Here is a 14,337-nt window from a genome sequence, read left to right on the forward strand (position 1 = left end):
CAGATTCGATTCGAATGACCCTCACCTGACTAATTGGACCCTCAGGATCACAGAAAACGCAGCGAAAAGAGCGTGAGATCAACAGGAGAGAAATGCCGAGCGAAAATGCACCTGCTGAAAAATGTCGAAAACACAGGCTTCCGTTTTTTGGCTGTAACTTTTGATGCGTTCATCGCAGCGTTTTGGGACTGCGCCCAATCGATTTCTCTCGCAAAATTACGTCAGAATAGCGCATGAAAGAATTTGTTGCAGCATTTTTGGAAATCGCGAAAATTTTCGGCAAAAATGCAAAGGGGTTAGCCTTACTTTTTCTTCATTTTTGGAGCCGAAAATTTTTGGTCTCAGATTCGATTCGAATGACCCTCACCTGACTAATTGGACCCTCAGGATCACAGAAAACGCAGCGAAAAGAGCGTGAGATCAACAGGAGAGAAATGCCGAGCGAAAATGCACCTGCTGAAAAATGTCGAAAACACAGGCTTCCGTTTTTTGGCTGTAACTTTTGATGCGTTCATCGCAGCGTTTTGGGACTGCGCCCAATCGATTTCTCTCGCAAAATTACGTCAGAATAGTGCATGAAAGAATTTGTTGCAGCATTTTTGGAAATCGCGAAAATTTTCGGCAAAAATGCAAAGGGGTTAGCCGTACTTTTTCTTCATTATTGGAGCCGAAAAGAAGTCCTATGTACTCACTTTGTACCGACTCAATCTCAAGCTTTCATATTGACACTACTTTGGTTGCTACGAATGTCGGTGTCAGCTCGTTAGGTAGAGTCGCTAGAGCAGAACACTCTTACTCTTCCAGGCCCACCTGGGCTCACTCCTCTACCGAAAACTGGTCACAAAAATTTACCCAGGGGTATCCGTCTTTATGTTCTTCAGTTAACGTATTGAACTACAGTGTTGCAATGACAGAAATGAAATAAACATCAAAAATGAAACCGGTATCGGTATGCCCTCGACATATATTTTTTTTTTTTCATTGCGACAGATTATTATTCAAACGATGTCTGTACAGCAAACGGAAAGAAATCATTTCCACATTTCAAGAGGACATTGAGCGGGCTTAGACAAATTTTCATTCATTTTGGGCTTTATTATACAATAAAAGTCACTAATTCTAACGTTTTTATGCTGACTACCGCACGATACAATAATAACATTGATATAATATATCATAGTATCATACACGTATATCGCTTGAATACAATCCATAATATTATGCCATAATAATGTGCGTAGGAATACAGTATGTACAAAAGCTCTCGTCTCACTTACAACAGCAGACTTGATGTCTAGTTTTATGCCAAATAAATGGACTGTCTTTTTCGCATATAAATATCGTTAGTATTTAAATAAAGTATGATATACGTATCGTTACATGCAGTTGCATTTCAATTATATTATTTACGGATTAGTAAGCACGCACACTGTCTTTTGTGATAGGTGTTCATTATAGTGGTTCAAAAGAATTTTCTCATCATCTTTTCTTTTTAAATCTCTTTAAATCTCTTAATATACCGTATGATCTACAATGTATACCTGCATATGTATAGATTTCCATTCGATATTTATATTTTACTATTACTCATTTTCTTTCCCAAGTCCATTTCTTATTTGTTTTTGATATTATTCTTTCTTAAATGACTATAATGAATCTCGAATGCAGAGAATTTCGGTGTCTAAATAAGCAATGGTATAATGTAATTGAGTTGAGAAAATATAGTTTGATATATTGTCTCAGAATTCAAAGTGTTCTACATTGCTTTGCGTATATTGAATTGATTAAAACTATCCACTCGACAGTTTTGTAGAATAAACAATTACAATGATAATTAGTAATATTCTACCAGCGAATGGTTGATGATAACAGTAATATTAATAAGTAATAATAACAATAGTCGACTCATTTATTAATACGGGTAACAAATTGCATGGTAAAAGTATAATGAGTAAGGGAGAAAAATGAAAATAAAATAAAATTAAGTGGCTAAGTACGCGAACGACGAAACGAACGATAAATTGTAACATTCAATTTTCTTTGCATTATTCATTATCGATAATGAATCTACGATATGGTAAGCTCGCTGATCATATTTACCTCTTACTCGAGGTACGGGAAGATTATGCTGATTGTTGGGAAAACGACGTCCTCCCCCACAAATTAGCCGGACTCAAATATCGCCACTTTTCTCGCGTAATTGAAAATCGAGTTCCGTACGTGGGAGGCATTAGACTAACACCTGGCTCACAACGAATATGGAAGGCACGGGGTATAAGGATATTGAAAAGAATATTCTTGAAACTGTTCAGGTCAAAATACAGAGTAATAAAAATATCGTCATCAATCCTCGGTAGCTGGCGACTCTCTTCCCCAATCCGTGCCTGCCCAGGCGGGCAGAGGTGTTTCGTATTCCCACCCTGGACCGCGATAACGCCACGCATGCAAGTACATCACAAGATCGGAGGGTTTCGGGTCCCTGTACTTCACTTTGCACTCGTAGCAGTGGGGATCCGTCGTTACTTTTTCATTTGCAAAACTTGAGTCCGGAGGTTCCGACCCAGTCTGTGTTCCGACTGTGACTTTGAGGGCTTTCAGGTCCTCCTCGGGTGGGCTGGGTGAGGAGGAAGGCGAGGCGGCGTCCTTGTCGTTCGTGGCTAATACCTGGTCCTCGATATCGAGTTTCGGTTTGAACAGACTCATTTCGGAGTCTCCGTCCATCCCCAGCCAGTTCTCGGCATTGTGAATACCAATCAAATCCTTGACCAGTTCTTCGTCCGTCTTTCCGATGTTCCCACCCTTTCCCTTCATCGGACCAAATACAACGTGGTTGTAGAGAGGATCGTTGACGACCGGGTACCCCAGGTACTGAAGGTGCACTCTGATCTGATGCATGCGACCTGTCTGCGGTTTGCACAGTACCACCGATGATTTTCCGTTAAAACTTAACCGCTTGAACGTTGTCACGCAATCCTTGCCCTTCTCCGACACTTTGCAGACTCCGATCTTGTACGATACCACCTCGATCGGTTCCGCGCAGACTACTTCATCTTCCGGAAACTCACCGTCAACACGGCAGACATATTCTTTGTGAACCTGAGGGGGGAAAATAGAAAAATTTTTTAATCATAGGAGCCTGCCTTACAGTTCGGAGTGATTGATCCATGAAGCCTTTCACCTCGCCGTGGTTAAGTTCTTGTCTCAAATACTCGGTGATACTAATAACTTTTCTAACATTACCAAACTGTGTTCTACCTTCGATTAGATTTTGTTCCAAGCAAACTCGCTTCGACTTTGGTGAATTATTTAATATATTCAAATATTTCAATTAATTCAGAAGCCCAAGCTAAGCTGCGGCCTGTGGTCGGCTCCTTTTGAATTTCCCAGATTTGCAAACACCGAAATTCAATGAAAACATTGAAAAAATACTAAAACTCAGACCACTCTTCATTCCATCATAAAATGGGACTCAAACTGTAAAAAATCATCAAGTTTACGAAAGCAAGATTTTACACGAAAACTCATTTGATTTTACGGATAAGAAATGGACAATATAATTATTGCCCCGTTTTACGTACACAGATATATTCCGCAACGTTTATCCATTCTCCCCGTGTACGATTGTAACGGTTTTGTAATGCATGATAATTAACGAAGTTCCCCAAGTATATCGAAGGAGAAATCTAATAACTGTTGGTGGCGTACGAGATAACGGCATATGAGAACAATAATTACATGTAATCAGGCGATCAGTGCAGTTGGACGTAGTTTTTCTATTACACATATTTTTTTTTACATTATCCGTGCGTATGGATTACCAGATATTATTCTGCATAGTAGAATAACGTTTGTTACAGACTATCTCTTTATACTGATTCTTTGCAAACCTGTCTATTTCTAATTTGATGCTCCATTTGTCTAGCTTTCTTCGGCGTTCGTCCAAAGAGTAAAATTCCACTGGTTAATCTGTCAAGCCTGTGAATGGTGCGAAGATTCTTCAGGTTGTACTCCTTGGCCAGGATGAAAACGACCGTGTTGTGCCGGTACCGCCCGCAAGGATGTACCTATAATTGCATTTCAATTATTTTACATGGCTCGAAAAATATCGCTTACTACATAGAAGATTATCGGCAGATTTATTGTAATATAAGTTTCAAATAACACTCAAACAAATGAGAGTTACAACTCTGACGGATATTAGACGAATAATCATCGATCACAATCCATTGATAGTTTCATGCCGAATAATTTATTAATTCAATGATTTATTCGTCTTTTGGTCTCTACACAAAGGTTCCGAAATTTTCTTGACGAAAACCGTGTTTATTTTCTCGACTGAAAATGAAAATCTGCATATTGCGCATCAAATCAACGTTTAGGTTTTAGTGCTACGCTGCGTAGACGCTGTAGTGCAAGGAAAGGCATAAACAAATGTACATACGTGTATACATATGAGAGAATCTGTAAACAGGAAAGCAGGTCGCGTCGTAATTCAAGTTAGATATTTGGAAAACCACCCGACAAATCGAAGACTTTACCCAATTTATAGAGAACATACTAATAAAGTATACAACATTTTGAAGGAACACTCGTTATTCAAAACGAAGACCTTTATATTATGTACACCCTTAGCGAGTCATGATGATATCATACTGAAGCGATATCCATATCGCGTGATAATACCGTGATAATGAATAGAATGAGAGGGGAGGATAAACGCCAAGTCGGTGTGATAATAAATCCATTAGAAAATAACGAGAGCGTGTTAGAATTTTAATACAGGATATACCTGTTTGTTTATTGTCATATATAAAAACCGGAGGTTACCCCCCTTTCTGGCAAAACAACATCATCCTCGGAATACGTCGTCCCCCGTCAGCACTACGTGCGGGGGGTAAAATTAATTCCGACGAAAGGGTGAACAACAAAATTGTTTGGCCGCAGGAAACGTCGAGAGACAATTAACCGGTAATTTAGAGAGAGCGAAAAGACACATCTAGTGAGACACATAACGCGAATGCGAGTCAAGGACCAAGTCCGTCCTCGTCATGGCGACTATTATACGTCTGTGTGCAATGTTTATACTTATACGTAGGTGTGCGCCTTGCAATATTTCGCGTAATACAATTTTACCTAATTTTCTGCCCGTAACTGTCTTCTTCACGTAAGCTTGAGGAGCGGGCAAGGCTCCGACTAGCAATGAAACGTAATTAGAAACCAGAAGAAAAAAATTAAGAAAAAACAGTCAATGGAAAAATGAGGACGAAAAAAAAGACGGCGACAGTGAAGAGAGAAAATAATCCAGAGATGTGCGTTGTTACGTTTTCTTGGCTTTGATCGCATAATTTTTACACAGAGAAGCCGTTTTCGGATTAGTTAATTAAAATTTATTGCACAGGTATGCATGGCGCGATCAATAAGACGCAAGATCTCAAGGGGAGAAGTAAGTCGTAATAGTATATAAGACTCAATATCCAGACAACGGTGACTGTATGCATATAGATCTTTCAAAGAGATTCCCGAAGTCGCTGAGACGCGTTAAAATCTCTTTGTGGCGTTTACGGCAGGCAGGATGTATTGCAATTACAGTAAGACAGCTGACGATCGATAAAATACAGAAGCACTGCTACGGTACGGAGAATGTTATATAATCCGCAGTAATTGATCAAGAGAATAGAGTCTGAGAAGATAAAGAAGAAAAACAAACAGAATAACAGAGAACAAGGAAGACGAAGGATTTAAACCTAAAAATAAAACTTATTAAAAAAGAAAAAAACAACCGAGCAACATAGCAGCAGGTAACCTTTGTAGTTCGTTTTGTTAATTAAAGACACGCATGTCGCGTTAGTGTCCAGATAAAAATATCAAAGAGAAAAGACTAATCGTAAGCAGTCGAGGCTCTATAGTAAATATATTTAAAAGTATAGAAATGAAACGTGAGAGAAAAATCGACAAGTTGTTCAAAGTGGCGTTTCAGCTACTGAGTTTTTCGCAACATCGAAGTTGGATGAAAGAGCATCAGAAAAAATATAACGAGTTTCCAACACACGTGTGTCGTGCAAGCTTTTTACACAAAAAATAAACAAATAAATAATAATCTACGTAAGTTACCGCCATGCGACATGCGGAGCATTGACTAAAGAACTCTGCAGAGAACTTTAATTAATAAATAATAACGTGGTTTCTGTGCGAGAAATGCGTTGGTCATGTTACACGGGCAGACAGATAAGTTGTGTCAAAATTATACTTTCAAAAAGACCGGATAGCCTTGAGAGAGAGAGAGAAAGAGAGAGAGAGAGAGAGCGAGAAAGGAAGAGAGGCACGCGCAGGTTACCCCGGGTTAAGGTAAAATATGTGTATATAGTAATGTTTGCACGGCAAATTTTATGTATGTAATATCCGATCCGGCGAGAATTCGCGAAAAGAATTTTGAAGGAAATAAGTGGAGAGAAGATTGAGAAGAATAAAAAATTGCAAATATGTATTTCGAACGTTACACGGTTGCTGCGGCAAAATCCCTGTACGTGTGAGTAGGATGTGTACAAAAGCTTAGCTCGAGTGGCTCCTTCTGCTTTTTAAATCGTCTCTCAGAATTCTTCCGAAAAGAGATAACGGTGAAAATTTTTCGGGAGACTGAAAAATCATATTTCACTGTAAACATCGCGTATAAAATTACGAATGGCCGAAGGGTGTAGCCTGAAAGAGGCGACGATCTGCGGACTTGAGCCATCTTCCATAAAGTGTTGGACGAGGGATCTACAGGATTGACAATCGAACCCAGAGAAGCCAGTAATAGCAGACTTCAAAGGTTGAACACGCATGCAGGCAGCCAGTGCGAAGTCACGAATCGTTTGTTCGCGCCGCGACTACATTTAGAACTAAATTTAAAACTATAAGTTTAGAAGGTAGCATCCGCGATGCTTTGAAAAGACAAGTCGCGTGTTAACAGCAGTTCGGTTGGTTACGTAACCGTCCGAGGAAAGCTCGTTCTAAAATAACCGGGAACGGAAAAAGTTCGTATACGTATTTAATAAATTCGTGACTATAGCTCAATGCTCAATTTTTGCGCATTTTATTATAACTCCTTTTTCCTTTTACCGTTCGAGAAAACCTGAACCACCCGTTAACCCTGAACCGCGACGTTCGGATATTTGTTTATTAGCGAGTAGCTAACCGCTTATTTATACACTTGAGGAAATCGGTAAAATAATCTGTTCATCGCGTTCATATGTTCGAGGCTGGATGATGCGTGTCGCATTTGAATTCTTAGCACGATTAAGCGAGAACGTAAGTGTATATATACGTAAGAAAAACAAGTAATTCAACTTTATTCTCAAGGATACCGGGTTTGGCATGAACAACAGTCATTATTTTCACGAATCACAAAGCATTGAAATTCGACTAAACTCGCAGCGTGTCGATTCCGATTTTCCTCTCCGCCAAGGAAAAAGATTGCGGACAAAGTTTTTAGCAAAAAATTTTCCCTATATATTTACTCAAGAATTGAAGGATGTCACAAAGGAAATCGTACGTCTTTGCGAATAAATATGGAAAAAGTGTTTGCAGTTTGTTTTTTTTTTTTTCTTTTGATAAGACGATAATCTGTTGGCCTCTTTTCCTCAGAGCTCGAAACCCTAAAATTTAAAGAATACATGACCTGTAAAGTCTAATGGAACAACTCCAAACTAGTGAAACGATACGATCGATTTCAAATCGAATTAAAGTGATTCAATACCGTGTTCTTCAGGGCTAAGATGTTCAATTACTGTCAACGAGTCGGAAAAATCGATTGTTTTGGAAGAATTGAATCGAAAAATTGAATCGTAACTAATTGTAAGTCTCTCCAATGTTATCCCAATTTACAAAGTAAATAATCACCTTCCGGTTACCTTATCGCTGTCATCTTCTCTTTATAAAATACTTATTTACATCAATATGCATACATGAGAAATAAGGAAAATTCGAAGATACACATGTACACGCGCATGTATCTAGGTACATCGGAAGACATTGGGGTGAATATTTACAGGCAAAAAGTATTGAAGAATAGAGGCGTGAAGAAAGTGAGATGTACACACACACGCGCACATATATATATATATTTTTGTATGTATTAATATTTATGTATGTATATGTGTGTGTGTGTATATATATATACTATATATATATATACAGGTATAGATGGTAGGAGAGCGAGAGTGAGAGACAGATTGGCAGTACAGTTCTAGCAGTACACCACTTACAGGGATAGATGCGGGCTTGTTGACCACGACCAAGTCTTCGTCCATGTGCACCACAGTGATCGGCTCCGAGGTGACCGGCACCTCGTGTCTGCAACACACCAATCGTAACCAGCTTAACATGGCTTTGTTTAGTCGAGCTACGCGACCTTTGCACATAATAGCAACAATTATACGATAGGTTATATACAGATACATATATAGGTGTCACAGGTTGACCTGTGCTTATAAGGATATGTCTATATCCATGTATTCGTCAATTTCTCTATATACATACACATATGCGTACATACGTGTCGTTCTTTATCATTTTGGTGAATTTTCAACGTATATGGGTATATACCTATATACCAAGCATGAGTATTGTTAGACAATTGAAACAAAAAAAAAAAAAAAATGAATTTATTATTAATTAAGCGCGGGGAATCTATGTGAGCGGAGCAGAGGGCGAAAATTTGAGGGATATGGGAACGAAGAGTGAATCATTTTTATAAATTTGTAATATATATATATATATATATGTATATATATACATATACATAATTATAAATTTTGTAGTTTAAAGCTGAACTATATGATTATAGGCGATAATAACATATGATTTCTCATTCTTTTCAGAATGAATTTATTCCTCGCAGGTTGGAGAAAAAACAAATCACAGGTTCAACATTAGAAGGGGCCGTGGAGCCGGAAATAGAGGAGGGGGGAGGTTATACGATTCTAACACCCTGCAGATGTGAATACAATGTGATGTAAACTAAATGAGTGAATGAATGAATGCTCCAATTTTTTTCATCGAAGGGAACGGGCATAAAAATTGAAGTTAGGACAACAAATGAACATCAACTTGTTGTATTTTCTTGCATGGCATTACTCACTTGATATCCGTGACGTTAGTGTACCGATCAGTAAGAATCCTATTTGGGAAATACGAGGAGGATGTAGGAAAAAAAAAAAAAAATTAAAAACCAACGAAGCATAGAATTATGTGGGGTCAGGTTTTCGTTTTCAAATTTCAGGGTCCAACCAGCACAGATGAGGTTCCTGCAGGTCTCGCGGGTTGATCAAACGCGAAGCTGCCTCCTTTTACCTTTCAATATATTTCACCATAGCTTATATACGATCCCTATACCGGTCATGCTCCTGCGATTACCCAAGAGCCATTCGATACACGTACATAAAGGTTGTTTCTCTGGGGTCGCACGACTTCGCGTTTTATAGGTAGATACTAAAGGCTGGTCTTGTGCGAGGAAAAAAATTATATTCTCTCTCGTCTCTGTCCAAGGTGAAATTAGATAAACCGTATGCTGAGAAAGTTGCCTGTGCCTTACTCTTCCGTATTCGGGTACACAAATGTAACTAAAATAGAGAAGACCGTGTGCAGTTGCACGGATATGTCAGCTGCCTTGTTACGAAAAATAAACTTTCAAGACGAGAAATTCGAAAAAGTCCGATGAAATTTTTCTTCCCATTTTCAAATGAGCATGAAACTAAAAGCGGATTAAAAAAAAAAAAAATTTATTCGAATATCAAATGAACAAAATTTCCATCGTTCCTTTCGGTTGCAGGGTTCTTTTCTGGACTTGGGGTGCATCTTCGAAATTCGATGTAATGCAGAAGTCACCTTTTAGCGTTTTAAGCGTACATTACACCTGTTTATGTATATGTTATTATGTAGGTGCATGTTTTATATTTTTGTTCCATATTACTTAAAGAGGGCTCTTTGCAGACTCGCTCTATGATATTTAATCGGTAAAAACAGAGAACCATACGAAATGCTGCTGAAATTGGTTGGAAACGAGGCGGCCACTACAAACCTATATACCTACGTTGATGAATACTTGAGCTTTAAAGCCGACACGCGTACGGAGGGCCGGGGTAAGTGTATTTTTTTACGAGCGCGTCGGGTGTTGATTTGTTCAATAGCAGATTCCCGCTATAAAACGCCTTCGCCGTTAGTAATTCGTGTTTTCTTTACTGATTTTGGCAAATTCCAAATTTCGGTATTCAATTACAATCATAATTCTATACTCCGCGATTATATCATAACCGCGCGGATAGGAAAACAACGGTCCGACTATAATTCATTATACAAGAAAAATTACAAAACTTAAATAACGTACAATACTATTTAAAATTCAACAAAAATTTTACAAAACAGATTTTTAGATGTTCGAAATATCCAACATACATTAAAGTCACGTGTAAAGTTATTTGAATGAAAAAAAAACAAAACTTGTCGGTGAATGGGAAATAAATACACTTGAGTTAAATTTTCAAAGAACTTAAAAAAAATCTGCGAAAAATACCATGCGAATAATTTGCGATGGGTGAAAACCCGCCCACCGTGCATGTGATACGGTTGCCTTGCGGCGAATAAATACATTCTTCGAGAATATCTGTAAGCGCAGTATGTGTATGCATAAACCCTCGCAAGTCCCGAGGGGTTTTTTGTCTCATCCCACCCTCCCCTCCCCTCCGCCCTCCCCTACCCTGTCTGTCCGCGGGGGGATTTGTTCGTGAAATTATTCGAAAACGTGGAATGACATATTACGTTCCTCGAAAGCGGGCGTATAAGTTTTTTCTCACCGCGATTACACAGGGGGATGGCCTCGGGTCGGTAAAAAAAAATCTCAATTCGCAGCGCTAATATACAGTCATTCCGTACTGCACGGAATTAAGAATCAAGTTTGAAAATAATCCTTTTTAGAAAAATAAAAACTTGGTCGTCGAATCCGCGTCGAACTCAAAGCTTGAGGGTCGTTTTTGCGCGTAATAAAAATAATGAAAAAAAAAAAAAAAGACTGAGGATGAGAGAGAAAAATGAAGAAAAAACAACTGAGTAAATTACCTCGAACGCGGCTGGAGATCAACTGATCGACGAAGAACGGTGGAAGGCGTTAACGTAATCCGTGTTAATTATATTATACACTCAAGATCCTCGGCGTTTTTCGTCTCTTGGCATAAAATCAAATAATTAAAATGATTCCTCGGAATTATAAGGTATACGGTGAAGATGCTCTTAACGGACACGTTAGAAATCCCTGGTAGAAAAGCATTGCCTCTGATGGAAAATATATCCCTTGATAACAGACGCGAGGACACTGCCTGGAATAAATTTGTAGCATGAAAAATAAAAAACTAACCATTTTTCGAATAGCGGACACTTCTCAACAGCGGACAAGGTTTCCGTTCTCGAAGGTGTCCGCTGTTGATAATTTTCACTCTAGGTACCGATAACCGGTATAACTCAACGTCTTCGCCGTTGTAAAGAAAATTTCGTTTTCGCCTCGTCGACGAAACGAATCCTCGACGTTTTTTCCCTATCTATAATAATAATGATAATAAAAATAATAATTTTCCTCGATCTTTTCCGCAGACGCGTAAGATTGTTATTTCACGAATCGCGTACCGTTTTCCTCGTCTCTTTATCACCTCGTCGTTTCCACCCTTGACAATTACTTTAGAACCCCCTCTGATTTATCCCAGGATTTTCTTCCGCAGGATACTACGGCAGATTTCTTCAAATTTCGCATCGCGCAGAGGCCAACGCGATTAACGAGGCACTCGACCGGATTATCGTCACGCGGATTATCGTCACGCGCGCTAATTCGCGGTTTGCAAATAAATTAACCAATCTTTTCAATCGCGGGTATAGACGATGCCACGACGATACCTGGAAACGAGTTTAACCTTGACAAACAGGCGATACGTGCATGCGAGTGCGCAGGTATTGAAACGCGTTTATCGATTCATGCATATATTAATTAACATCGAGGAAAGTTTGCTGCATTAAGCGCACTTCGAAGAGTGCGAAACGGCTTCACGCAACAGCTCAATACAATTTTACCGACGATACCCGGCGTTGTTAAAACCGAGTAATAACCCGAAGTAGTTGCATCGGGAAAAAGAAGCCTTGAGGCGTGTGAAGACGGGCTGTGAATCATCAACGAACGCTGTGTATATGTGTATATACAATTATACTTGAAAATTACAAGTACATTGGGAAAGGATCTGATTATCCGTGGCATCTTTCCACACAGAGAGCTGAAATTGCGTTATATCGTACACGCGAAAAATTAGAAGACTGCACAAAGGGGACCAAATCTTCTTTCTTCGTTAGCCAATTAAATTAAAGTGACTCATTATCCTCGAAGCCCGAAAACTCGTTATAAAGATATCACGTTGAAAGTGAACGCAAACGCAAACGTTTGGTTTAGATTTCGCGACAAAGTCAGGGTGAAGAAGGAAAATGCGGGTGTATTGTTTTACCCGGATAACGGCGATCCTGTTTCCGCAATAGCCGTGATATTATGCCTGTACGATAGATCGGAAGGAAAAAAAAAGCTCCCCACAGCTGTTGCGGTATTATAACTACCAAGCAACACCGCGCGGGGTAGAGTAAAATACAACAAGGTAGGTGCACACCGACACACGTACCGGCGTACATAAGTTAGGTACATACCGCAAGATACTATCTCCTGCATGAATGATATATCTCGATGCCGTTTGCGGTACATGCGAAGACACAAAGCGCCGCGGTAATGTGTGTCAAGGATCGAACCGATTCCCACACACGCACACGTACGTTCGTACTCAAGAGTATCAGGAATGCGCACGCGACCCTGACGCTTTCGTACGAAGGTTTCGTTCCGTTCTTTCTTCTGCGTATTATCTTATTCACACCGTTGTTCCCGCGGCGTTATCAGGGTGCGTATCGGAAGGTGGAGAAAGGGCGACGACGACGTCGAACTCGTCACGCCTAGACGACGTTGCGAATTAGACGCGGATCGGGCGTTAATCGCGTAGGTTCAAGGGGGTCGGAATTCGGCTCGAGTGAATTTCGAGGACGTACCTGTGGACGACGTTCGCTAGAAGGTCGTTGTGCCGGAGTCTGTAGTCGATCTCGACCCTCTGGTAGTTAACCGTCAGCGTTCCTGCCCTGATGCACCTCTCGTACTCCTCGGCCGGATGGGCGCGAAACTCCCTCGCGAATACTTCAAGGATTTTTTCACCCACCCAGCGCCCTTTCGTGAACGTCGTGAAGGTGAAGTAATACGGGTAAACTTTTCTGAGTCCTGAAAAAGTAAGCAACGGGTGAATTTTTTTTCATTCTGTAAGGTGTGCTGCACGAGTTTGATAGTCAACAATGAAATTCCTTTCCTGCTGCAGGTCGGCGTGATAGAAATTCGGTGCGTCAACTCGTTCTTGACAAGGACACGCACTGTTCAACTTCGTTATTTTACTGTCGTGCAGTTAATTCGAATATATACTCGCATATCGCGAATTTGATTGTTAAAACATGATGGAATTTTTCAACTATAGTAGTGGACAAATTACGTTGAAATCGCCGAATCCGTTGTTATCGGTGCAGAGAGTATTATTGGTTATTCATTTTTCGTTCTCTCGTTTTTTTTTTTTAACAGCAGCGAACCGATGAATGAGTTTGCGCATTGTTGTCGCGCAAATGTTGTGCATATTTTTCGGCGTAGGATTGTTTGTTTCATTTGCATACGGAGAACTCCGATTAGTACCGCATTAAAGAGCGCCGCATGCATCGGTATTTTCAACGCGAAGGATTTGCTGTAGAGGTACGCAGACGAATACGAACATGCAAAGTGTTAGAATGCGTGTGTCGTTACAGGCATGTATGGATTGTTGGCACGTTCCGCTTGCTTGTTCGACACACAATCATTGATTTAAAATAAATAGTTACCTATAAGCTTGTATAAAGCTTCCACCTCCATTCTAAGCCGTACTCAATTCTTATTTTTTATTCTACTGCAGCGACTCGTAATTGGAATGTAAAACAAAAGTAAAATTTGAAAACACCGTGTTTCCCATTTATAGCAATAATTGTCTATACCCCCTTTCCAAATGTCTGTTTTCGTACCAGTACCACAGTGTATAACACACAAGATAAATAGAGATAAAGGTGAAGAACACGGGCCTGCATAGAGACGCACACACACGCGCACCTAAAGTGTACCTACGTTAAACCTCGACACGACGATAGCGCGGCTTGACTGGGGATTCGGGTGGCTGCGGAACAACTCGAAGAGAGACAATGTCGACCGCATGATAAGGGGGAAGGGGG

The 14,337-nt window shown here is 39.9% G+C and overlaps 1 protein-coding gene across 5 annotated transcripts in view; it reads right to left on the reverse strand.

Annotated features, from left to right (window-relative positions):
- Positions 1-1,074: 1,074 nt before the first annotated feature.
- LOC124298408 (RNA pseudouridylate synthase domain-containing protein 2) overlaps positions 1,075-14,337 on the reverse strand; it is an 86,951-nt gene continuing 73,688 nt past the window's right edge. For all 5 annotated transcript variants that reach the window (XM_046750360.1, XM_046750363.1, XM_046750362.1 and 2 more), the window contains 4 exons: positions 13,096-13,318; positions 8,244-8,331; positions 3,888-4,064; positions 1,075-3,096 (listed from right to left, as the gene is read on the reverse strand). In XM_046750360.1, coding sequence (XP_046606316.1) covers positions 2,344-3,096; positions 3,888-4,064; positions 8,244-8,331; positions 13,096-13,318 — 1,241 coding nt within the window. In that variant the 3' untranslated portion in view covers positions 1,075-2,343. The remainder of the gene's footprint in view (positions 3,097-3,887; positions 4,065-8,243; positions 8,332-13,095; positions 13,319-14,337) is intronic.

Source organism: Neodiprion virginianus, chromosome 2 (genome assembly GCF_021901495.1).
Source record: "Neodiprion virginianus isolate iyNeoVirg1 chromosome 2, iyNeoVirg1.1, whole genome shotgun sequence".
Classification (NCBI taxonomy): domain Eukaryota; kingdom Metazoa; phylum Arthropoda; class Insecta; order Hymenoptera; family Diprionidae; genus Neodiprion; species Neodiprion virginianus.